The sequence below is a fragment of the Capricornis sumatraensis genome, chromosome 14, assembly GCF_032405125.1.
Source record: "Capricornis sumatraensis isolate serow.1 chromosome 14, serow.2, whole genome shotgun sequence".
Classification (NCBI taxonomy): domain Eukaryota; kingdom Metazoa; phylum Chordata; class Mammalia; order Artiodactyla; family Bovidae; genus Capricornis; species Capricornis sumatraensis.
The window spans coordinates 82,342,847-82,368,110 of record NC_091082.1 but is presented as its reverse complement, the minus strand read 5'-3'; the positions used below and the strand labels follow the sequence as shown (position 1 = coordinate 82,368,110).

The 25,264-nt window shown below is 52.3% G+C and overlaps 1 protein-coding gene across 1 annotated transcript in view; it reads right to left on the bottom strand.

The window, feature by feature from the left end:
• PLXNA2 (plexin A2) overlaps nucleotides 1-25,264 on the bottom strand; it is a 229,112-nt gene that overhangs the window by 170,472 nt on the left and 33,376 nt on the right. The window contains exon 3 of the mRNA XM_068986380.1: nucleotides 24,390-24,572. Within this exon, the coding sequence (XP_068842481.1) occupies nucleotides 24,390-24,572 (183 nt within the window). The remainder of the gene's footprint in view (nucleotides 1-24,389; nucleotides 24,573-25,264) is intronic.

Below are 25,264 nucleotides of genomic sequence, written 5' to 3'. Positions count from 1 at the left end.
TCGCATGCTGTAGGCTGAAAATGCGGCTCACTCTGGGGGCTGATGGAAAACAAACTCTGCCTAGGCATCTGACAAAGCTCCCCACCCCCTGCCCCCAACTTTTAAATTTGGACTGAGAGACGGAGGATTCTCTTTTAGGCTTGAAAGGTGTCCTAGACTTTTGGGTTCTTTCTACTGCATATTCCCAAACGGCACCATCCAGTAGACTAGCCACTCGCCACGTGAAGCTACTTACATCACAGTTACTTAAAATTCGGGAAAATCAGGAGATTCAGTTTTTCAGGAGCGCTAGTGTGGGTCAGTCTCTCAGTAGGCACTTGTGGGTAGGGGCTACGGTACTGGCTGGAAGAGACATAAACATTCCCCTTATCACAGAAAGTTCTTTGGGACAGTGATATTCTAGAAAGTTTCTGACACGAGCCTGACTTTCATTCCTGATTTCTTCAGATGCTCACATGCTGGCCTCCGCCTCAGGAATGAGGAATGACTGGCCTTAAGGATGGGTCTGGGGTGGGGTGAGATGGGTAGGAGGAAAGGGAGGCATAAGAATGCCACAACTGCCCCGCTCTTTGCTGCCACTCTGGACATCTTCCTTAGACCCTGCATCTCTTTGCTGGTACTAAGCTATTCAGTTTGCCGGGGGAGGAGCGGCACGGGGTGTCTGCCGTGGAGGAGGAATACAGGTGATAGCTCCAGCCAAACGGGTTTGGCAATAAGGTCCTGCCTCCCATCCCCACCTGTGGCTTCAGAAGCATGTCAAGGGAGGCATATACCAAGGGCAATCCTACACGAGGTGGGTGTAGCGTCATTAGCCCAACTTACTCATCACACCCCTGGGCCTCTAATGGGCAGACATAGGCAGGGATGGGGGGAGGGGCACAGGCTGGGGGTGAGGCAAGTGGTTATGCTTCAGTCAATTCTGAAAGCTGTTGACATGATGGAAATGGGATAAGAGGTGCAGAGTCAGACACTGGGCTCGCCCAGCTTACCCTCCCACCCAAAGCACTCACAGCCCTGGCTGCCTCACCCACCCCGGGAGGGCCCTTGATGGAGAGAAGCTGGGAGGAGCACACGGCGACAGGCATGTGTGCTCACACACACATGCACACAAACCACACACCGATCACACATGCACGTACACAGAGACACACAGACACACCGCACACACATATATAAACGCACGTACATGCACGGGGACATGGATACACACACTCACACATACATGTGTACCACACACGCCATGTAATCCCAGGGAGATTCTGGAAGGAATCTTGAGCCCAGCTTCTCAGTAAGTCTCGGTTGCTCCTCCAGACTCCCGGAGCCCAGCAGATGGTCCCAGCTAAGCAGGCAAACTTCCCAACGCCTCTAAAATCAGGGTCTGGGCCCCTCCAAACCCAAAAGTCCAATTAAGCTTTGTTCTCACAGGTGGGAAGCAATGAATGCGGAGCATTCCTCCCCTTCTCTGGGTCATCAGCTCTCAGTCGTCACCCCTCTGCCGGCACCCCTGCGCTTTCCCATATGGTCCCCTTGCCTCTCACACTCCGCTCTGAAGATTAGGTTGCAGAGCCCAGAAAGATCTCCTTCCAAGGTGTCCTCTAGACGGCAGAGACTTGACAGAATAGTTCAGAGAACTCTGGGCTCTGAGGCTTGGCCTCCATCGGGGAGCCTCTGTTGGTCTAGGAGTGGGCCCCTGGGGATTAAGCCCACAGACCCCAGTATCTCCCATGACACTTGTGCTTCCTTCTCCTAGAGCCTGGGAGAGCTGCAGGGGAGATCCTTCTGCTTTCCTCTTTCCAGAGGCACCTCCTCCTCCCTGCAGAGATAATTGGCATGACTGGCATAAATAGATCCATACAGCTCTCTATAAATACACCCATCTTTAGCTATATATATATATATGGGTTTTTTTTTCTTCTTTTTCTAAAGACTTGCCAAGAATTCCCCCGGAGCCCTTTCCATGACACAATAGAAAACCAGCAGAGTCATCAAGTTTGATCGTTCCCACAAATACAGCTTTGGGTTGACCTTTGCAAGACTCCCTTGAACCCTGCTTCCAGTAACTCAGCCCCTCCAGCCCCCACAGTCCGCATACCCCTGGCAACCACAAGACACAACTCAGTTTCCTGAAGCTGCCACTTTCTTCCTCATTGGCCTCTGTCTGAAAACAAGCAAACAAACAAAAAAGAATCTACTGCTTTTGACCTATCATTTTAAAATAAATCATAGGCTTTGTATGTGAGATCCAGCTGGCAGCAGGAAGAAATGAGCCGGGCAGCAGGATCCCTCGGCACTCAGGGACACTGTCGTGAAGAACGGAGTGTAGGTGGCTTTCAAATGGCTAGACCTCTGTGTGCAGGATGGTGAGCCGCCCGGTGGGCGGGCTTACCAACCACCGGGGTGGTAAGCAGAGATGTGGTGGGTCTCCCTCTGATGGCTCCTGGGATAAACAGGAGGAACTCCAGGGCGGAAGCAGAGCCAGAGAGGGAAAAGCCATCCAGGTAATGACTTTCAAGGGTGTTATCATGAGACAGACTCTAAGAACCGTCTCTCCATCACCCTGCATCAGCACTGCTGGAAACAGGCGGAGCGGGGAGGAGGGAACCGCTAAAAGCTTTGGAGACTGGAGGCAGCCCCGGGGAGGTTCACGTGAGGTATTGAGAGCCTAGCCACATGTTGACACCGCATTTCATCCCGAAACAGGTTTCCTTTTCTTGATTTTCCAAGTAGGGGTTGGAGGAGTGGATTCATAAGTGGAAAGTAGAAAATACCCAAGAATAGGAGAATCAACAGAGAAATGCAGAAAAGGTAATTTGGCAAAAAAAAAAAAAAAAAGCTCCGAACTTAGGACTACAACTCTCACAACCTTTCTTGTTCGGTATCCTTTCTTTCTAAAGTTGGGTTGTTATCAGTGCACCAGAGAACGCCAGCAGGTGCTGCTGGCAGCTGTTTAACGACAGTGTCAAGAGTGTCTTCCAGGAAGGTAGGCTCGGAGGCAGGAGGCAGTGATGGAGAAAATGGGATGGAGGGGGGATGAGGAGGTGGCCCCACATTTGCAGAGAGGAAGCTGAGCGATGGAGCGCTGCTCTGGGAACTGCAATGCTATTTTGTACAAAAGTCTTCCTGTAGGAAGTAAGGAGGAGGGACAAGAGACATATTTCAGCGTTTTGCGGACTTAGGAATTCTGAGCTGGAATTACGAGCAGCTCACTATGTCTCTGGGCAAACACTTTAGCTCTTTTCCTTCGCATCCCCCACTTGCTCCTTTATGGTTACTGACTCCCCTGAGGATCAACTGAAAGGACCTGGAGTCCCTGGGAGAGCGATCCCAGAAGCCTCCAAGGGTGACGAGTCCTGCAATTATCCCACATCTGGAAAAGGTAATGGCTCCTGTCCTGGCAGGGGCGTGTCACAGACCAGCCAGAGGGAGATGTTTAGGTTAGCTAGCTAATCTCAGCTCTGCAGGGAGCCAGAGACACCAGGCAGGGCTGGCTTTAGAAGGATGGGGGCAGCAGCCTTCACAAGGAGTGCATTCCTTGTGAGCGCTTGAGATCTGCAATGCTTTTCTGCTCTGTGCTCAAGCTTAGTTCCCTACAACCCATCTCATGAAGGCAACTCTGAAAACTTCCCTGGTCAAAACTCTTCCTTGGAGAGACCGTGACACCTAGAGTTGTGGGAAGACAGATGTTCTCAGGGCCCCTGGCCCTTCCTGAACTGCTGATCCCCTTCCTGCTGGGACGGTGACCAAGACCTGGCGGGAATTTCTGGCGTTTTGCTCTCCACCTGCAGGGCATCACCGGGTCACGTATTCCTGGAGTCTAACCTGCACATGTCCGCTTCTCTTTCCAGGGCCTTGCTCATTCTATCACTTTAATGGGGAGGGGTGTTATTAACCTACCATCACACGTTTCAGTTTCATTCAGTCGCTCAGTCGTGTCCAACTCTTTGCAACCCCATGAACCACAGCACGCCAGGCCTCCCTGTCCATTACCAACTCCCCGAGTCCACCCAAACCTATGTCCATTGAGTCAGTGATGCCATCCAACCATCTCATCCTCTGCCGTCCCCTTCTCTTCCTGCCTTCGATCTTTCCCAGCATCAGGATCTTTTCAAATGAGTCAGCTCTTCGCATCAGGTGGCCAAAGTATTGGAGTTTCAGCTTCAACATCAGTCCTTCCAATGAATATTCAGGACTGATCTCCTTTAGGATGAACATGTAAAGATGTTCAGTTGAGGGGGAGGAGGGCAAGGCTTGGGGCAGAAGTTAAAGGAAGGAAATGTAATTGCCTGGGTCAGGAGACATATGGTCAGACTGCAGTGGTGACCTAGCAACAGAAATGTCTCAGAGTGTCTGAGGCACCTGATAAGATGTGGCAGGGTGGGGCGGGGGAAAGAACGAGAGTATTGAGCCTAACATTTGCTTTCCAAAAGCTTTCACACATATTATTTCACTCAATCTCCCTCTTAGTCCTTAGAACTAGGAACCAGAATTATCAAGGTCTCCACTTTGGATATAAGGGAACAGGACAACTTTCCCAAGGTCAATGGCTACAGAGCAACAGCTGGAGCCCAGGATCCTTGAAGTCTGGGCTCCTATTCCCCTGTTCTGTACCCACCCCTGCCCCAGCTGCACTGCCAGAACTTCAGTGAGAGGGCCCACGGCATCCTGTCTTCAGAGGAAGAGAGAAGTAGGCAAACATATCCCAGACCTTCAAATAGACTGCAGGTACCCGAGGAGAGGACCCCTGTGGCGTTGTCCTTTAAATTTCCCAAAGGCCCATCACCTACAGGGTTCCAAGAACATGTTTTAAATGGTTGCTTAAGTAGGATATAAGAAAGAATCCAGCGAGGGAGCTGAGGCATCGTGGGGACTGTGAGCTTTGAACCAGGAAAGGAGAACTTCTGTCAAGGCTCCAGGGCTCACGGACTGAATCATCTGCTGGGAGCTGTTTACCCCACCTTCCTAACGGAGATAAGGAGATGCACCTCTCAAGCCGCTACCGGAGCTGAACGAGACAGGGAGTGAGAAAGGACACTGCGTGCTGTAATGACTGACGCTGGATCTTCCTGACCCTGCGGTTCAGGAGGTCACCAAACATAAGACAGCAGAGAGGAAAGGGAGCTCCTCTTCTGAGGGTCCTTAGAGCAGAGCTCATGCCTCTTGCTTCGGGTGGGCTGGGTGTAGTGCACCCAGGAGGGGAGGGTGGACTGTGTCCAGGGGGCAAAAGGCCTAAGTGCTCGGCAGGTGCTCAATGAATGGGTTTTCCTTCTGTCTCCATTCATTCTAGGAGAGGCGCTGTTGTGAGAAGCTGGAGGAGAAGGGCAAAAGATCAGTGGTAAGGACAGTCAATAGTCCAAGGCGTCTTGAAAATGGCTCCTGGCCCCAGCATCTGAAATGCTGTCAGGATACAACTTTAAAAAGGGTCAGCTGTGGCACTGCTTACTCTTCCGTGGCATTCTTTGGACCTCTGCTGGGTTGAGGGCTAAAAGGGAAATGTGGGTGACTCACATGTTGTGCCAGGGGGTTGGCGGCTTTGGTCTAAGTCACCCAGCTAACCGCAGAGGCAGGGCAGGATGGCGGTCTTGTGGTCGATTTGGGGGCCTAGGCTGACCCATGCACACGGGCCCCAGAAAAGACCCAGAGCAGGTAGGCAGGCCCACTAGGAGGATACACAGACTACACCTCCCTCTCCGTGAGCCCCTGGGAAGAGCCGACCTGGGGCTGAAGTGGGAGACGGGGATACTGGCTGGCATTTCCTAAGGACTCACTCTTCACCAAGCACCACGCTAAAAGCTGAACATGCCTGACCTCATTTAATTATGGAAAGCACCCTTCAAGGTATATCTCATCATTCTCATTTCACAGATGACGAAATCAGAGCTCAATAAGGCTAATTTTCCCAATACCGCCTACCAAGTAGGTGGGCCAAGATTTGCAACAAGATAGTCTGATTCCAAAGTCCACATTCTTCCCACGACACATGCAGGGCCCATCCAGACAGCCCACCAGGCAGGAGCCACAGATAAAATACCACACCTCCTCCAGCACACACTAAATCAGCACAAGGAGAAACTGGAGGCTGGCAGAGAGCAGATCTTTATCAAGACACTTCAGGAACGGGAGGAGAAATATTTCCGCCCTTCTCCCAGCCGAAGGGTTGGCTGCGTTTATAAGATGAGACACGTTTTGAAGGGAGGGGAGTGGGGGTGCAATCTCAAGCGAAAATCACCACCCACACCAAAATAAACCTGAAGGCAAACCGGGGCCTCAAGGATGTGGTTCCATGGCTTATGTGAGTGTCTGGGAGCGTGCGTGTCCGTGCGGGGGAGAAGGGCAGCAGCGGGCAGGGAAGGAGAAGCAGTGTCTTTGTCATCACACCCAGTGGCATTTATCAGCTCCGCGTTCCTCCCCAAACTTGCGCTTCTCCCGTTCTTACATTTCCTATTTTCTTTCGCCTGCTCTGGAGCAGAGAGCTAGCCTGCTTTAATGGACGAACACAGACTGTGGGGCCCACAGACCTGGTTTTCCTCTCCAAATCCACCACCTGACTGAGTTGTCCAATAAACACACGTGGCATGAATGAATGGGGAAATAATTCCACCTCCCTGCGACTTGGTTTTCTCATCTGGAAAGATACATAGTCCTGGCCCCTGTGCTGCGGAGCAGTTGGGAGGATTAAATGAAGCTGAGTGCTTAGCGCAGTGGGCTGGCACAGAGCTGACGGCCCATAAATGTACGTTGCTTCGTTCAGTTTCTCAGCTGTAGCACTGCAGCATGTGGGGCCGGGTCATTCTTTGTTGTGGGAGCTGTTCTGTGCATCCTGGGATGTTCAGCAGGATCCCTGGCCTCCACCCAGTAGATGCCAGGAGCCCCTCCTGCCCCAGACATAACAACCAAATGTCTCCACACCTTGCCAAATGTCCACAGAACTGCCTCAGTTGAGGGATATTGGCTTAATGTAGTTAATGATGGTATCAGCAACAAGTAATATATTTGAAAGCACATAGTAGGCATTGATAGTAATATTCACATTTTTTTGAATGAGCAAATGTATGAATGAACATGTGAAGTAACCATGGATATAGTGCTGTACCTTCAAACCCTTGGCGGCAGGAGGTATACTGTCTACTAAGTTCCGGATTCCAGAAGATTGGTGGAATCACAGAGCGGGCTGGGCAGAGCATCTTGGTATCTCTGCTGCCAGCTGTTTTTTGGTGCAGACCTGGTACCCAGGGGGCTTCTCTGGTGGCTCAGAGTTTAAAGAATATGCCTGTAATGCAGGAGACCCAGATTTGATCCTTAGGTCAGGAAGATCCCTTGGAGAAGGAAATGGTTACCCACTGCAATATTCCTGCCTGGAGAATTCCCTGGACAGGGGAACCTGGTGTGGGCTTATGGTCCATGAGGTCGCAAAGAGTTGGACGTGACGGAGCAACCAACATACTGGTGCCTAGTGGGATCTGCAGACGAGAAGTGACAGGTGAGTGAGGCTGTGAGTGAAATGAGGCTGAAGGAATTTTCCCTTCTGGGAAAGGGCAGTCCCAAAGGAATCTGCCTGCAGCAGTTGACGGCTTCAATTCCTGTGTATGAGATGTGATGGCTTGACTCACGTGCGCTCCTCAAAGAATCCCATCTCTTGTTCTTGGCCAGGCAGAGACACTGCTAGGAACTCCTCAGTGCTCCCTTACGTGGAGGAGGACACCCCCGCAAGCCCTTTCTGACTCCCACCAAGAAGATGCCTTGCGACAGGGGCAGAGAGATGACTTCTGTTCTCGGAGTCCGTCCCCCCACCGCTCACTTTCCCTGACTCCTTCCTTTCCTTTCAGACATGTACTGAATGACTGCCATATTGTTTGATCCTACAGACGCAAATGCAACCACAATCCCAAACTGCTGAGTGTACTGAAGGGCAGGGACAAGAAACAGGAAGACGAGCAGACATTTAATGGCCGTGGGCGACACCCCCGGAGCCCTGGGCCTGCTCTGGACGCGGACCGACGTGCTCTACCTGCACTGGCTCACTTACACGCAGCTCATGTGACGCAACAAGCCTGTGAGATAGAAACTTCCATTATTTCTAGTTTGCAGATGAAGCAGCAGGCATAGAGAGGTGGCGCGATTCCTACAATGCCACCCAGGTACCAAGGGGCAGTCAGGAGTGGAACCAGGACATCTCTTAACCACTGTGTTCTCTACTCTCAGAGCTGCATGATGGGGCTCCATGGAGCACACAAAGCAGGGGCGGGGGGCTTCCTGGAGGAGGTGAGGTCAAGGCATCTTGACAACGAGAAGGTGTTAGGTGGGCAAGGGGAAGGAAGTGTACGCAGCTCATGTGACGCAACAAGCCTGTGAGATAGAAACTTTCATTATTTCTAGTTTGCAGATGAAGCAGCAGGCATAGAGAGGTGGCGTGATTCCTACAATGCCACCCAGGTACCAAGGGGCAGTCAGGAGTGGAACCAGGACATCTCTTAACCACTGTGTTCTCTACTCTCATAGCTGCATGATGGGGCTCCATGGAGCACACAAAGCAGGGGCGGGGGGCTTCCTGGAGGAGGTGAGGTCAAGGCATCTTGACAACGAGAAGGTGTTAGGTGGGCAAGGGGAAGGAAGTGTTCTAGTATGAGAGGATGGCACACAAAGTCCCAAGGTGAGAAGGCCACGGAGACGCATCAAGGTTCTAGGAGTAACTCACGCCCTGCCCGTGCGCACCTTGTCCCTGGCCTCAGGCTGGGCTTGGAAGCACGGGCTCAATGATCAGGACGCCTGCCTCTGGCCTGGGCTAGTCCTCCGGACACTCACATGGACCCGCCCATTTGTCCTCTGGTCCTAGCCTGTGCTGTCTGATTTGGCTTTACAACCAGGACAGGGACCGGCGCTCCGCCTCCTGCCCGCGTGGCCTTCCCACAGGCCTGATCTAACGCCCCTGCCTCGGCCCTCACTCGCCTCTTGGCCTTGGTCTGGGCTCCTTCTGTCTCACCTTGTTCTGTTGCCACTCACACCAGGTTGGGAATGGGCGCTGTTGTTGTTGTTGTGTGTGTGTGAGAACATGCACTTGTACATGTGTTCATGTGTATACACATGTGTCTAATACATGCGTGTGTGCATGGTAGGTAGTGAGTACGGTATGGGCATGCCTGTTACAAGAGGTGCACACCACTCGATGGTCAGGTAGGGCCGAGATTTCATCACCTGCCATTTGAACTTACTTTTTAAACAACAAAGGAATCATACTGGTAACCCTGACACATATTCAGTAGATGAGAGCAAGATGCTTTGATTGAAGGAAGATGGAATTGGGGGACTGGAGTCATCGCCTTAGAGCTCAAAGGCACACTGCCTAAAAGCCACGAGGGAAAAATTGAGAGAATGACACTGGCATATGAAACAGCTCGTGGGAAGCTGCTGAATAACACAGAGAGCTCAGCTCGGTGCTCTGTGACGACCTAGAGCAGTGGGATTGGGGGTTGGGAGGGAGGCTGCAGGAAGAGGGGCTATATGTACCCCTACTGCCGACTCACATCGCTGTACAGCAGGAGATAACACACCATTGGGAAGCACTCGCCCTCCAATTAAAGATGTATATATTAACAAATCAGAGTCAACATGGCAGGGTCACAGACCGCCCTGAGAATCTGATGAGAGTAATGGCCCCTCTACACACACATTATGGACATACAGACGTTTGCAGAACATTAGTGGGGGCAGATCGTGAACCCTCCCGAATCCTGGAACATTGGTGAAAACTCCAGTGCATTCAGCTCCTGCCACATCCTCCTAGCGGGCGTCCCTGCCTCTCTGACTTTCCAAGGGAGAGGTAGAAGATGCTGGCGGCTGCAGCACGGTGAATGATGAAACCCAGACAAGTCCTGGCACTGCTTCATCTGCTCAAGGAGAAGGGAGGCCCAGGATCTGGAAAGCACAGCCTTCTTGTACTCACATTCTTGGGACACGGGCATGGCTGTTAACGTGGCTCCCACACAGCCAGCCCTGGGCAGTTTGGGTGTCAGAGATGGTTGCTGCCTCAGTTTTCCACACTAGCTTAATGCCCGTGAGCTTCCCTATCTAGAATGCACAAAGGATCGGCAGCCAGGGTCTGATCACAGTGCTATCACTAGGTGATGCTGGGCAAACCGCTTGACTCTCCTGGGCCAGCTTCCTCATCTGTAAGATCACAGCCTGTGGGGTTGTTAGGATTACTAGCTGAGCTCAAAATGGGTGCTGTATATATGAAAGTTCTTTGTACCTCAAACCATTGAGTTCAAGGGGGTTCTTAGTATCTTCCAGGAGATTTATACCGAGAGAGCTACCTTCTGGACTGGAACCAGGGAGCAAAGCAGAGACCACTTTGACTTAAAGGGGACAAATTGATGCCCAAGGGGCAAGGGTTCGTTCAGGGTCATCTCTCGGTAAGTTGGAATAACCAGAAGCACTCACAGCTTAGGGATTTAGCTCTGGATGATCCCAGCAACATCCAGGGGTCCTGGGCTCATCCGCCCTCTCTAAGGGCTCCCATCCCTCAGCCTCTGGGGCAGCTCCTTACCACCACGCCCCTGGCTCTCTGTGCTCAGGTGGGGGCTCTGGTCTACCACATAAGATGCAAATCAGCTTCCGAGTTCAGAGCCAGGGGAAAATGAGAAGGCTCTTCATTGGGTCTGCCTGCTGTTAACGAGCCGATCTGGGGGGAAGGATCGAGTGAAAACGAGGACTCACTACCCAGAGTCACCAGAGTGTTTCGCACAGCCGGGCTGATGTCTGCGTTTTATGTGGCACTCAGCCTGCTGGTGCCTGGGGCCCGCAGGCAGGTTTATGAGATTAAAGCCCAGTGCCCAATAAATAATTTAGCAGCTTACTGCAAAAAAACATACACGCGGTATAATAGCTACTATCTCCAGCAGCCTGATGTGTACAGACATTTTAAATGCACACCACTTTCATCTGCTTGTATCCATTTGATGTGGGGTCTGGAACCAGAGGAGGAGGAGAAAAAGAGCATCACCTCCACCCTCTGTCCATGTCCTGCTGTGACGACGGGGTTGAGGGTGAAGAACACTCTTCCACGCACTCATTATTCAGGGCTTTGCTGGCAGACCTTCCCCACCAATCACCTCCTTCTATCTCTGCTCCATTCTTTGCTTGCAGTGGCTGTTTGTGCGTGCAGAAAGAATCTGAAAGCTCCACCAGACCAATTATTCATTCAGAATTTGGTTTTCTTCTCCCAGGGGTGCCTTTTATGGAGCAAAGCTGGCTCCAGGTGTTGGCCCCTGTGGCGTCACAAGCAGCTTGTGTGTGGGTGCCGCTTCAAGCCGAAATAAATAAATATCACCTCCAGGACCACCAGAGTCCTGGCTGAAGTTTTAATGAGGCAGAAGTTGGCAGTGATTGATTGGGAAGACTAGGTCTTGGGCGTAAGGGAGGGTAAGAGGACTGGAGAGGGGAGAAGGGAGAAGGGAGGGGCTGGGGTGGGTGTCCCAGGGACGCGGGGTGGCGGAAGGCAGAGACACTTGCAGGCAGTGGCTCCAAGATCCAGCAGCATCAATGGCACAGGAGTGGCACGGAGTCATCTGTGCAGCAACATGAGCTGGCAGCGGAAAATGAGGCCAAAGGGAACCATCCTCTTCTTATCGGAAAGTTTACCGGTTCTGATCACAGTTCAGGGACAAGGGGCTTCCATGGGAATGAGGGAGCGGGGTAGGATTTCTCTCTGGCTTTTGCAGAAATCCGGGACTGTGGCATCCACTTCTGCATCAGTCCCTTGCTTCTCCTTCTGTGGGCGGCAGCTACCCCAGACCCACTGGCTGCTGGGCGTGTAGAGACACCACCAAGATTCCCCCAGCCCCTACTCTTTGTGTCTCCTTGGCCTTGGATACATTTACTGCCCGTGGCTGTGGTTTATCTCCCATTGTTTATGGCCTGGGACAGGCTGCCTACAAATAGCTCCCCAAAGAGTGGGGAAATGCAGGCATCTGCCATTCTGTGAAGCTCTTTCCAGAAATGAAAAGGACAGTCATAAAATATTGCAATGGTGGTGGGGGGGTAGGGGTGGAGGGTAGGTAACATGCGTCATAAAAAGCGTAATGGACTAATGCTAATACACAGGCTGGCTGCAGCCCAGGGGTGTCTGCTGAGCTCAGACATAAATATTGGGGAGGCACCAAGGAGACAGATTTTTTATTTCTTTGATTTGATGGTGGGGGGAGGTTGGGCATATGTTTTCCTCTGTTTCTCTGACTGTGGCCATTCCTCTGGGGAGACCAACAATCTGTCTGGGACTGAAGCTACTCCGTGTTTTATGGATTCCAGAGCAGGTCGACTCTTGGGAAGACTGGAGGTTCAGCAGCACTTGTGGGAGCATCACCTCACTGGGTGAGCCCGTGGGGGCTTCGCTTGCACCATTCAAGATCTTGCAAGTGACAAGAGGCCACAATGGGATGAGCGCCAACTGTGCCGGTTGTGCTTGAATGCATATGTGAGTAACTAGGTGCTTGCCCAACAACAAGCTAATTTAAAGAATTAAAGGGGCTGATACATGCTCTCTGCTTGGTGGGAGCCAAAAGAACAGTGACTCCCTCAACAATACCCCAACACGAATCTCTATCCCTCTCAACTTCAGGCACAAAGAGTAAAATAGTTGTTTACTAATTTGTGACAAATTCGGGTACTTGAGGACTGAACCAAGCACACTGTTTTCCAGGCTTTTCTATCAATCATCCTCTGGCTAACGTTGGCCACTGGCCCCTGCTGTCTGCCTACACATTTCCCTGGCCATATGCCTGCACACAGAATGGGTAAATGTACCCTGGAGGTGTGGGCTGAACCCAGAACTGAGTAAGACTCCTGTACGAAAAAGAGCCTCCATTCCAGGTGACGCTAAGGCGCTCTCACCCCTTTCTCTCTGCCTTGAGGCACTAAGCACCGGGGAGCCGTGCTGGAACTCAGGGCCCCTGAATACCCAAGGATGTGTTCAGTCCACCTAGGACTCTGGGTTACTTGAGAATAAAGAGAAACAGCAGAGACTTGGGTGTCTATGGTGGGGTGAGGAACCCCTGTTCGCCTTCTCGTGTGTAGTGAGCAAAAGATCAAAGGCATTTGGAACTGATGCTGCAGCTCACCATTCGTTTGGAAGAATCAATTTCCCATGTGCTGTCCCTGCGAATAGGTGGGAAACAGAGTGGCATTCTTCCGAATGCCGTGGGTACCAAGAGCTGCCTCTTGCCGTCCTGTACATCCACGTATGTACGTGAGAAAGGGGAAGGGAAGTGGGGACTCTCCTTAGGTACAGAAGCCCCGTGATAAGCAGTTCAGACACTTTAAAATCATTATGATCCTTACGAAGTAGATGTTACTGTCCCTGCTTTAAAGATGCGAACTTGCAACTCCAAGTTTCCAAGAGGTTACGTAACTTAGCTAAGATCACAAATTTAATAAATGGGAAGGTTAGGACTTGAACTCAAACCATTGTCTTCTCACAAGGACTTAAAAACATGAAAGGAAAAGAAATCAATAAATGATGATAGGAAGGAAAAATTATTCTCAGGCTGAAGGGCAAACGGGCAGGGACTAATGCATCCCTTATGCCGACTGGTGCAAGTTGCTATTCCCAGGGGCCAGGGCCTGTCACCACACGTGTCGTTGGAAAAAGATTAGAGGACCCTTTCGTGCACCATGACACATGATTACTCAGAGGCTGAATGGGGGCATCGGGTCTCGAGTGCTGACCTGGGGACCTCATGATAATAAAAGACGGGGCTCCTCAGTCAATGGACCTGCTGGAGGTTTACCCGGGAAGGCATCTCATCACACTGGACAGCTCGTCCTTTCCCAGCAGGCTAGCAGTGGGGTCTTTTAGGTGTGAGGTTCACTGGTGCTCTCTGGATGGGAGCCCTTGGAATCAGTTATGAGTGTGTGTGTGTGGGGGGGGGTCATGCTTACTAATCGCCCTAGAAATGCGGCCAAGTGGGACTCTCAATAGGGGTTTGGCTCAGCCCCTTCCAGCCAAACTTGGGGCATACCAAGACACTCTTCTTCCCTTGGTTGGTTCATATCCCCCTCAAAGTCTGAAAACAAAGTTACCAGAGTACCTTAGCCCAGTCCCTTAGCCTACACTAACTAGAACTAGGTTAAACTTAAGGAAGACCTTCCTGACTCTGCAGCTGGACCACGAGCAAGCGAGTTGGCTCTGGAATATCCTTTCCCAAAGACTTGGAAATGCGAGAGAGATACCTAATTGCTGCCCACAGCCACAGGGCAGGGGAGAACCTTCCCGCCAGCCTCACCTTTGCTCGCTGGCATTTTAGTAAAGGCCCAATACAAATATAGAATGCATAATTTTCGCGTCATTCTTGGCAAATCCCAGGTGCGCCCCATTAGCAGAGTTCCAAGGATGCCATTTCTATCAAGAAAAAGACATGCCGCATCGTAGAGCTTAGCTCAGGGCCCTATTAATAGCAATCCTAATTATATGGCTGCAAATTTAATTCATAGCAATGATTAGTGTCAGAATCAAAGGCATCAGGCATCAATATTGATGGAATTGCATAAGCTCCGTAAACAGAGAACAAGCATTGCGACCCACCCACCCACCACCCCCCAGCAGTGGCTTGCTGTTAACTATTGCACTAAATGTCTCTTCCAATTTCTCCAGATCAAAATGACTCCATTGCTCAGAGTCTTCCTCCCCACCGCTGAAACCTTTGCCCAGCCAGCTCCGAACGGTATGACGGGCACACAAAAGACCCCAGACAGCGTCTTTGAAGGAGAGCTGGGGGGCTCCAAGGGATGATGGGCTTGACAGCAGCGTGATGCCCCACGCTTGACACAGCTGCTCTTGGCCTCGTCAGTAACACTGCTTTGTGTCCCCTTCAGAAAGCTCATGGCAAACAATGATGCCTGGGGAAAGGGGGGTCAGCTGGGGACTGTGTGGCACAAAGCCGGCCACCCCATCCTCTGCAGTCTGGGCTGCGGTGGGTGGGGAGGGGAGGAGGAGGCCTGTGGGGGGTGGCACCAGGCAGTGTGTGCTGGGGGGACAGCTGCCGTGGCCCAGGCCTCCCCGGCACCTTGGCTGGAAAGAGGGCAAACTCGGTCCCCCCAACTCTCCTCTCGCAGCTCCTTGCAGCTCCCTTGGGCAGGTGAGGGGTCACCGAGGAGCCAGCCGAGCCTTAGAGGAGGGCGGCCCAGGGCTCAGTGCTCATGGTTCACTAAGCCCAGGTCTGGAGACAGACAGGTTCAGATTCCAATCCCAGCTTTCCACTTAGTAGCAATGGGGCTCTGGTTAGCTACCTAACTCTGCTGAGCCTCCCTCTGCTCATATGGAAAATGGGCATACTATTAATCCTTACCTTATAAGGGTACGGCAAGGCTTAACTAAAAAGCCACTTACTGCAGGGCTTAGCACCTGTGTGTGTGTGTGTGTGTGTGTGTGTGTGAGAGAGAGAGAGAGAGTGTGTGTGTGTGTGCTCGTTTAATTGTGTCTGACTCTTTGCAACCGCATGGACTGTAGCCCGCCAGGCTCCTCTGTCCATGGGATTTTTCAGGCAGGAATAGTGGAGTGGGTTGCCATTTCCTTCTCCAGGGGATCTTCCCGACCCTGGGATCAAACCCGAGTCTCCTGTGGATTCTTTATCACTCCCCCACCTGGGAAGCACCCTACTTATCCTAAAATAACGATTCATGAGCTAATAAACCAAGAGAATCTGGGTCGTTGGAAGTAAAGCACGGTAATGGTACAAAAGTGGTAGCAATAACACTAGGGAGGGTCACGCTTGTAGATACAGTGGTAATAGCAACAACGGCTGCCGTTTATTGAGCATCTACTATGCACCAGGCCCGACAGTGCTTTACAGCCCCCGCGTCCAACGTGCATAGTGTTCTTGCAAAGTGGCTTCAGTGGGTCTGTTGAGGAAACTGAGGTCTGCTCAAGATCACACAGTTTATCTAAGGCAGAGCTGTGCAACCCTAGGATATGAAGGTGGGCTTGGGAGCATGCGAAGCACAGCGGATGGCTCCATTTTAGTTAATACTACCAAGCTGTAAGAGCGGAACCAGCACTTCCCCCAGCCCCGCCTTGAGGAGGGGTCAGTACATACCGTTGGATGATATGGGACTTGGAAAGCTCTCCCTGGTGACTAAGGCAGCTGGGTGGCAGTGTCCAGCAGGGTTAGATTAGTTTGGCCCGGCTGGCCTAGTCTTCTAAGAATTTTCTTTCCCATGATTAGGGCTGGGGGCAGGGAGCAGGATTCGCTTCCTCCATCTGACCTTGCAAACATGTCACTAAAAAGGAGGCTGATCTGACAGCTCCACTCCCCCAGGGAGTCAGAGGAGAAGTGGGCTTCGGGGGGCAGCCTCAAAGATGCTGGTAATAATAATGGAAGCACTTTTGTTGCCAAGCACCAGAGCAAGCACTTTTCATACAAGATTTCACTGTGTCCTTCCAGCAACCACAGAAAGTGTTTATTACTACTACCCACTCCACAGGAAAAAAAAGAAGTGAGGCTCACAAGTTAAGTAACAACAGTAATGGTACTGAAATGCATATAAATTCAGCACCCCGCTTTTCATAAATTATCTTATTACGCTCTATTTTTTCGTTATCACTTGTTATCTTCTAAATACACTGTATATTGTGCTTTCTCATTATTTTCTCATCGTCTTCCCATATTAAGGTATAATCTTCTCTAGGGCAGGCAGTGTTGACTTTTCACTACTGTATACCCAGCAAATGGTGCATAGTAGGCATTCAGTACATTTTTGTTCAAAAGCAAATGATTTCATTTAATTCTCATTACAGTCTCGCGAGGCAGGTATTATAACTGTCTTCATTTTACACATGAGGAAACTAAAGCTCAGAGGTCAAACAGTTAACAGCTGGAGTCAGGACTGCACTCTGGAGGCTCAGATGCTCTTTGTTATGCAAACAGGCTCCTACCTGAGGGCAGGAGGGCAGGACCAGGGGGTCTTCGGAGGAGGTCTTGTCCAACTTTGAGTTTTTTGCCATGCTCCGCATCCACAAGCAGCCAGGGCTCAATGGTCCAGAAGGATGTACGTCGATTCGGTTTGTATTTTCCTAAAGATGCTCCGCAAACATTAGCACTGTGGCCTCTGAAAAATTCTCCAGAACCTATTTGGGCCACTTGGGTTCCGAGAGCTTGAATCAGGACCCTTGCGCTTCACCTGCTCTGAGACACAGCCTGGACTCCAAAGGGTTCCTCTCGGGGTGTGGTAAGCAGCCAGCTGAGCATGCAGCCTGGAGCCTCACGCAGGGCCTGCCCGAGACCAAGCACACAAGGAGGCACGCAAAAGGCACAAACAGTAAACGAGTCTCTCCACTCTCCTTTCAGAATGGCTCTGGGAGGTCAGGGCCTCTTCCCTGGAGCTCAGCTGGGGCTCCAGATAGAAACCCACACCCCTCTCCCCGCTTGTCATGGTCAAGTAGGGGAGATGTTTTGGCCGGGGGCAAGGGTTTAGGGGGATTCTGTAAATATGCCCCCTTCCTTGTGCCAACCAAATGCTGCCTTTCCCAGCTTTCAGAAGACCGGTTCTCGGGACCCAAGAGGCCGATAAAACAACAAAACAAACAGCGAGTTTGGCGGCAGGAGCCTGGGCAGGGAGCCAAACTCATTACTAGGGATGTGATGGTGAGCTCCAACCACCACCCCAACCTCCTCCGCACAGGCCCTAGGGCAGGAGGAGAGGGTGTCTGCTTCCCACTGCCCCCAGCCTCTGGAGCTGCTGCTGAAATGTCTCGGGGAGCCAGAGCATCGGCTCAGTGGTCCCAGGTCCCGGGACAGCCGCTGAGTCTCCTGCAACAAGAGCCGCGACCCTGGCTGTTTACTTGATCCAGGGTTCACACCGAGAGACGAGTGAATCATTTCCACTCCCAGGAATGAGGAATGAGTGGCTATTGTTCGGTGGCGTTGGCTCACAGAGAGGGGCATGTTTCTCAGCTTTGCATCCAACTTGGCTTTCCATCCACAAGACAACCCCGCCCCACAAGGGAGCCAAGTCATAGGTTAGGAACGTCTGTGTGGGAGGAAGCCTAAATGCCAAGGTTTCCGTGTTGCTAACGGCAGGGCTGTGTAACCTTGGGCAAGATATTGAACATCCCGGGGGCTCCGTTTTCTATGTTTGGAACATGGAGCGGAGATGCAGGGAGCAGTCACCACCCTTAGTTGGAGTATTTGTGGAGGATGCAAAGAACTGTGGAAAGATATCTTACAAATAATCAGTGTTATCAAGTAACTGAGCCATCAGCCCCAGGGCCCGGGAGACTTAATCCTTCTGTGCTCCTGATGGAACCTTTCCAGCTCTTCAGCTACTCCTGCAAGAAGCTTGCAGTTTTCCTGACTTGGCTCAGTAAATCGTCTGTGAGCTTACAAAGAGAAGAATAGGAATGGGAAGGGACGTCAGACGGGTTTCCTGTGGGCTGCAGACTGGAGGCCTTGCGCTGCTAGGTCCCATGGGGGAAGGCAGAAAGAATTTTCCTCAAGAATTTCACAGGCATTCTGGTGGCTGCCTTAGCCATCAGGAAAGAAGGTGGAGCTAAAAGAGGCCACAGCTCTCCCCAGACCTTGAAAAGGCTGAGTCTCTGTGGATTTGCCAAAACGTCCGGGAGTTCGTCCAATAAACAGAGGATTGGCATGGGGGATGGTGCTGGGGAGGGACGTCACCTGGGCCTTTGTACCTGCCTCCCTGCTGGAGGCAAGCCTGCCCGTGATGCAGGCGAGGCAGATGGCTGGCCGTGCTCTCCTGGGGATATGCAGGTGACAGCAGCAACCCAGCTCCCTTCTCCCAGCTCTATCCACATTTCTGAGAGCTCAGCTCCACCCTCTTCCAAGCGCTGTTCACCAGCAAACAAACTCTCTTCCTGTCCTGGCAGTTCTCTTGTTTCTTAGACTCCTCACCCGCCTGCCCCTTCGCCCAGACCTGCACACCGCATCCCAGCTTCCTCCCTCTGCAAACCAGACACGTGAACAGGAGTCACTCTTGGTGTCTGTCTCTATACCACTCCATGCAAATCCATGTCTGGTCTGGAGAAGGTACATCTGAGACAAATTTCATGAGCACCTGATGGGTGAGAGACAAGGGATCTGATCGCAGGGATGGGCGACATCTATGGAAAAGAGGGTCCCTGATCTCTAGGATGGTGACTCTCAAGAGGCGGGGACGCGTTAGCAGCCGCTCCCATGTTTGTCGGAGCAAAGCGGTGGGGTATATGAGGAGGGCCTTACGGGCCAGGTGAGGACAGGCCTCGAGCAGGAGGGGTGTCGCTGTGCAGGGACAAGAAGGAGAAGCAGGCCCCCTGCTCTTGGGAGGCCCTGGGGTTGGGGGGCTGGAGGAGGCCGAGAAAGCGGAAGTCAGGCCTTAAGGCAGTGGTTCCAGCAGCTGCGAATGAAGGAGAGGAACCAAGAGGTCTTTGCCCCAAGCCCTGTGAGTCCCGCCTCCTGCTCCTGGCGTCTCCTGCCTTCTCGGCTCAGCCCCTTCCCTCCGACAGCCCGTGGCCTGCCTCTGGGACTGCATGCGCCAACCCGGGACGTGGTAGGCAAAGAGCTCGAGGTCCCTGTGGCCACAATCTTCCGTGTCTGTGCCGGGGGACCCCACGGCCTGCCTGCGGCCAGGAGGGGTGTCGGAAGTCAGCCGTGCCTAGGTCTGGGGGGTCCTGCTGTCTCTCCCCTGCCCCGCATCCCGGGCCAACCCACCCTCGCCATCATCTGCGCCCCGTCTCACCCTCTCTCTGGGCCAAGTGCCTCCCTGCTGACCCTGAGGGGCCTTTCTACCACACCCCGAGGGTCAGCACAGACCCAGCGGGGACTTCAGAGCCCACACACCCCGGGGGCCTTGGCCTCCTGGCTCTGGACGCCTCCTCTGGCCCCCCTTAACCCCCACTCCTACTGAAGGAGGCAGAGCTGGAGCGGTGTGGCATGAATGGAAAGTCACGTGCATGGGGCAGGGCCCCTCCACAGCCTCCCTGATCGGGGGCCACCCAGGCTCTGCCCCAGTGTTTCCACTGAGACTGAGAGGTCATTTCCTCTTGAGTCAACCCTTTCTATGATGGGACAGTTTGGCTACAAGAAGCTTCTTCCTTACACTAAGTGGAAAGCTATTTTACCGGAAGCCCCACCTGGTGGCCCTCTGGTGCCCTTTGGGGCCGCACGAATCAGTCTAATTCATCTGGCACAGCTTAGCGGAGAAGCCCGAAGCTTGGGAAACCAGGAGGTGATCCAGGTTCGAATCCCGGCTCTGCCACTTACTTTGCGTGCAGCCTTGGACACATTTCTTTACCTTTCTGGGCCTCTGTTTCCTCATCAGTAAAATGGAGAGCATCACAGCACTTACCCCATTGAGTGATGTAAAGATTAGATGAATCAGGAGATAAAAGCTCTATGAACAACACTTAATAAGTGCTCAGTAAATCATACTGTGTGAAGAAAGCTGTTAGGTCCCCTCCTTTATTCTTCTTCCCTTGGGCTAGCAGCCTTTTAAACATATTCTCCAGAGAGCAAGACTCCCATATCCTTCCAGCCCTTGCTGAGCTCATACTTTTTAGTTGACTTAGCCCTCTTACAATGTTATCTCCAGTGTAAAGTGGAGCCACAACTTCTCAGGACTTGGAATTCGCTCTTTTGTTCGTGTGGTGAAGACTAATTAACTCTGCCGGATCAGACAGTTGGCTCACAAGGTCAGTGAAAATCCCAAGGTCCTTTTCACTTGATCCTCTTAGCGCCTGAAGCCTCAAGCCACTCTGCTTCTTGGCTTGCACCTCACCGAGTCCTCCAAGCCCCGCCAGGCACTCTAGACCTTTCTGACACATGCTTTGCATCTTCTCAATGTGGCAGCCAAGGTCTACAGGGGCCCTTTCTCCCACCCTCAACTCATCACTTTGTTTCATTCAGTCTTGGAGTAAATCCTAGTAAGCTTCCTCTTCCGGGAAGCCCTCCAGGTTAATCACCTGGTTGCAGCTGATATCTCTGGAACTGTTCCATCTCTGTGGGGGATTCTGGCCTGTCCTCTTATGGCCTCTACTGCACTGGTCCTTAGGCTCTGCACGTATGACCCCTCTGGGTTCTGAGGTCTCGCCCTTCTTCTGTTTGTTCCCTCCGCGTGTCCGCGGCTCGGCAGGCAGTGGCCTGTCTGCACTGCTCTCTGCGTGTCCAGCCGAGGGCTGGGTGTGAGCACGAACGTGACACAGCGCAGAGCAGCCCTTCGCGGTCCTGCCACTTTTAGCGAGTCTCTGCTTCCTCTAGCCGTCCCCACTCGGGACATCCTGTTCCCACGGGCTGCCATGGACGCAGTCCACGCGGTCTGACAGACGCCTGGCCAGGCAGGGAAGAAATGAGTGGCTCTGACGCACCCAGCTTGCTCCCGTCTCCAAACTCTTGGCTATTTTTTTTTTTTTCTTTATTTTCCTTCCTGTGTTGAAAGAGCTCTGGGGCCTGGACCATGGTAGGGTTTCCTGGGGACATTCCACAGATTCCTCATGGGCCATTTCTCTGGGTAAACGGGAGGCTGGTGGGAGCTGGCATTGGTATCAGGTGCTTCCAAGGCATGTGGGTGGAAAGGAAGGGTGAGTCGCCCCAGGAGAAAGAGGGGCATTATGAGCTCATGGAAACAGGCAGAGAACAGCGAAGCCGAGAGAGAGGAGAAGGAGCCGGCCTGCAGGTTGGAACAAGCTGTGGGCGGCCACACCCCCAGCCTCGTCCTTGAACCCTGCAACTTGCCTCCTTAGTGACCTGCCTGCTGGGGTTCCTACAGGGCGAGGAGAGCCACCTGGAGAGCCTGGCTTGGAAGGGTGCCCCAGCAGCCCCCTGTCTGTGTGCACAAGACACACAGAGGCAATGGGAAGGTGCACGCAGGGCCCTTTGGGCCTCGCTGGGGGGTTCTGCCTTCACTCAGCCCTCATCCGTCCATTCAGAAAACGATGATTCCCTAACTCGGATCCAGAGTCCAGCAGAGTGAAGGTGCTAGCCCCTGGCTGAACCTTGTAGCAAGCCTGAACCCGAAGACTGTTCTCAGCCTCCACCCTCAGGCTCCGTGGCTGCCTCTTTATGTAAAAAGGGTGCCAACTTGGGTATCAGGGCAAGAGGCAACTTGTCCTCATCTCTAAGCTTGGATGAGTCATTTTTCCTCTCTGGACCTCAATTTTCCTGTCAAATAACACTAGTGTCGGGCTAGATGGTCTCTAAGACTTCTCAGAAAAGGGTTCTATTTTTCAAGATAGTTTTGGGGCCCATCCCAGGAGGGAACATTTGATGAAAGGATGAGGCAGGAAGAAGGAAATAAATATGAGTGAAGCATGACTTCCGCCTTTAATAGAACTTTTAAGAGAATAGAGACAGGGTCACAGGAATGATCCAGAAGAGAGACTGAAGGTTCCGGAAGGACAGGGAAAGATGCTGAGCACCAGCCTGTTTGTGGTTACTGCTGGCCTTAGAAAGTCCTTGTGCAGCTGAGATGGAGGTGGTCTCTACGGGCAGATGAAGCAGTAAGAGGACCCCTCTGGGGGTATGTTTATACCCAAGGGCGCTCAGCTTGATCAGGAAAGTTCGGGCTAGATTTCAACTCCCATAGACCCTTTGGCCCAAAGTCCCTGGGCAAAATCTACTCGACTGTATAGATAACCCTGTAAAAGGTAGCCAGCCTCAGAGTGTCCAAGTTGAACCCTGTGGATAGAATATACGCTGCGCTCAGTCGTTCAGTCGCGTCTGACTCTTTGCGGCTTCATGGACTGCAGCTCACCCGGCTCCTCTGTCCATGGATTCTCCAGGCAAGCACTAGAGTCCGGTGTCCTTTCCTCCTCCAGCGGGTCTTTCTGATCCTACGCTACTTTTCAGAAGTCAAAGTATAGTTGATTTATAATGTTGTGTTAAGTTCAGGTATGTGTGTGTGTGTTCGTTGCTCAGTTGTGTCCGACTCTTTGCAATCCCATGAACCGTCCCCCTGCCAGGCTCTCTGTCCATGGAATTCTCCAAGCAAGAATACTGGAGTGGGTTGCCAGTTCTTTCTCCAGGGGATCGATCCAACTCAGGGATCGAACCCGGGTCTCCCCCACTGCAGGCAGATTCTTTACCATCTGAGCCACACCAAACTGATTCAGTTTTAAATATATACATTCCTTTTCAGATTCTTTCCCAGAATATACCACTTTTAAATCCTAGTGGAATCTCAGAAGGCCAACCCCTTCTCTCTCCACTTTTGGAAAAGCAAACACAGGGACCACACGTACCCTCAGTCTCCTGGGCCTGAAACCAAGCCAGGGCCCACAGTCCCAGGCCGAGCAGAGGGCGCAGGGCTGGAAGAGGCAGGAAGCTCTCCCTTGAGTGAGGAAAGGCTTAAGGGGCTCTGGTACCATGAGAAGAAGAGGTCTGTTGGGTTCAGCACCTCCACATCAACCCAGACCAGTTTTTCTCACCTCGTTTGGCAGCAACTCAGAACAAGCAGAACACGGAACTTCCTCCTCAGGCTCCTTCCCTGCCACCCTCCTTCCCAAACAACACCTCTCCAGAGGCTCTAAATGGATTAGGAGGGAAGAGCTACAGGGTTGAAGCCAACATCAAGGTGAAATGCAGAGAGGTCTGGCCGGTGCCTTGATCCACAGGTGGGAGGACGGGGAAAAGGGGCAGGAGGAAGGGGTGAGCGTGGGAAAAAGGGATTAGCAGGGACCGGAAAGAATGCGGCGGCTGTAATCCCACGTAATGAACCAGACTGTGCTTCGTAGTCTCCACGCCCGGGGTGCTAGACAAGCAGGTACAAGCTGCCGGCCTCAGCCTGCCATGCAGGAGGCTTCCCGCGCTGCCAGCCCCAGAGGGCCCATGCCCTCCTGCAGGCAGAAGCGCCCAGGGCAGGTACACGCGTGTGCACACACACACACAAGGGATAAGATGCCTACTTCCTCCTGGGTCCTGGGGGTGGGGACAGAGGGGCAGGGAAGGGTCTGCGATTGCAGGAAAAGGAAAGACAGGGGAATGGCCTTTAAGCCAGGCATGTATACCATCCCAGAGCTGCACCCCATTTACTGAGAACCAGGATCCATCATCTGCTTCAACCAGCTGCTTGGGACTCAACAAAGACTTTTGCTCAACTCTAGAAGCTGTGGGGAGGGATTTGTGATGTGAGCCATTCATAATCTAGATAATCAAAAAATCAGTTCTACTTGATTTGAAGATAACATTTGTTTTTTCTCCTTTAGCCAGACACACCTTTCTAATTCCTTGGTGTTTCAACAATATTGAAATATGTGTATATTCCCAAAACATTCATTGACCAACAGCTAGAGGAAGAAGCTGGAAGATAAACCACGAATTACCCCCTAGTGCCATCCCCGTTTTAACTGCCACCACCCCAAGAAAACCGACTTGCCTCTAGCTACAGCATCGCGACATCCAGGCTCAGACCCTTACCTTTTTCAGCTTGCCGCTTTTTGTCCCCACGAACACCACGCTGTAGCCGTTGTAAACGTAGGAGGCCACTGAGGTCATGCGGTCCCGGCTGGTGGCATACAGGGTCAGGCCCTCCACTGGGACCGAGCCTCCAAGTGGCTGGTTGATGTCCAGTCCACAGAAGTTGTCATCGATGGGCACCGGCTGGAGAGAAGGGGAGGGACCGGGGGTGAGTGTCAGCGGGGGTAGGGCTGAGTCACCCCACACCAGCCCAGCCTCTGCGGCCACCAGCCTGGGACACTGGGCCTCGGAGAAGTGCAGGCATGGGGACTAACGTATGCTGTCCGCGCAGACCCACACACCCACCCCGTGAACCCACACTGGCTCCAGTGAATCCAGAGAGAGGACCCAGCAGCTTTCTTCCTCCTGCACCTGCTGCCACCCAAAGATCACCAGTGGCAATTTGCAAAACTGATCGCTGGAACTCATGTCCTTGTCATTGAAACTCCCTGAGGCCATTGGTGGGGCTCTTTCTGTTTAGACAGTGAGGATTCAGTCTAGAGGCGGCAACCTCACAAGATTCTTACAGCCTGGAGGGGGCTCCTTATTTGTTTCCTGGACTGCAAAGTCCTGCCTTTGGGCATGAGGAATTTTCAGCCATTCCACATCCCATACTGGGGATAGACTGAAAACAGTTATCGTAATATTGAACAGTGCCTTATACTTTGGAAAAGTCACTTCATCTACATGAATCTCAGTTTTTTCACGTGTCACACTACCTGCCCATCTGCATGAGAGAGTCACTGGGGAGGAAAGGAAACGATGCCTGCAAAGATTGGTCACGTTGTACAGTGAGTTTCAGGCTTCCCTTATGGTTCAGCGGGTAAAGAATCCAC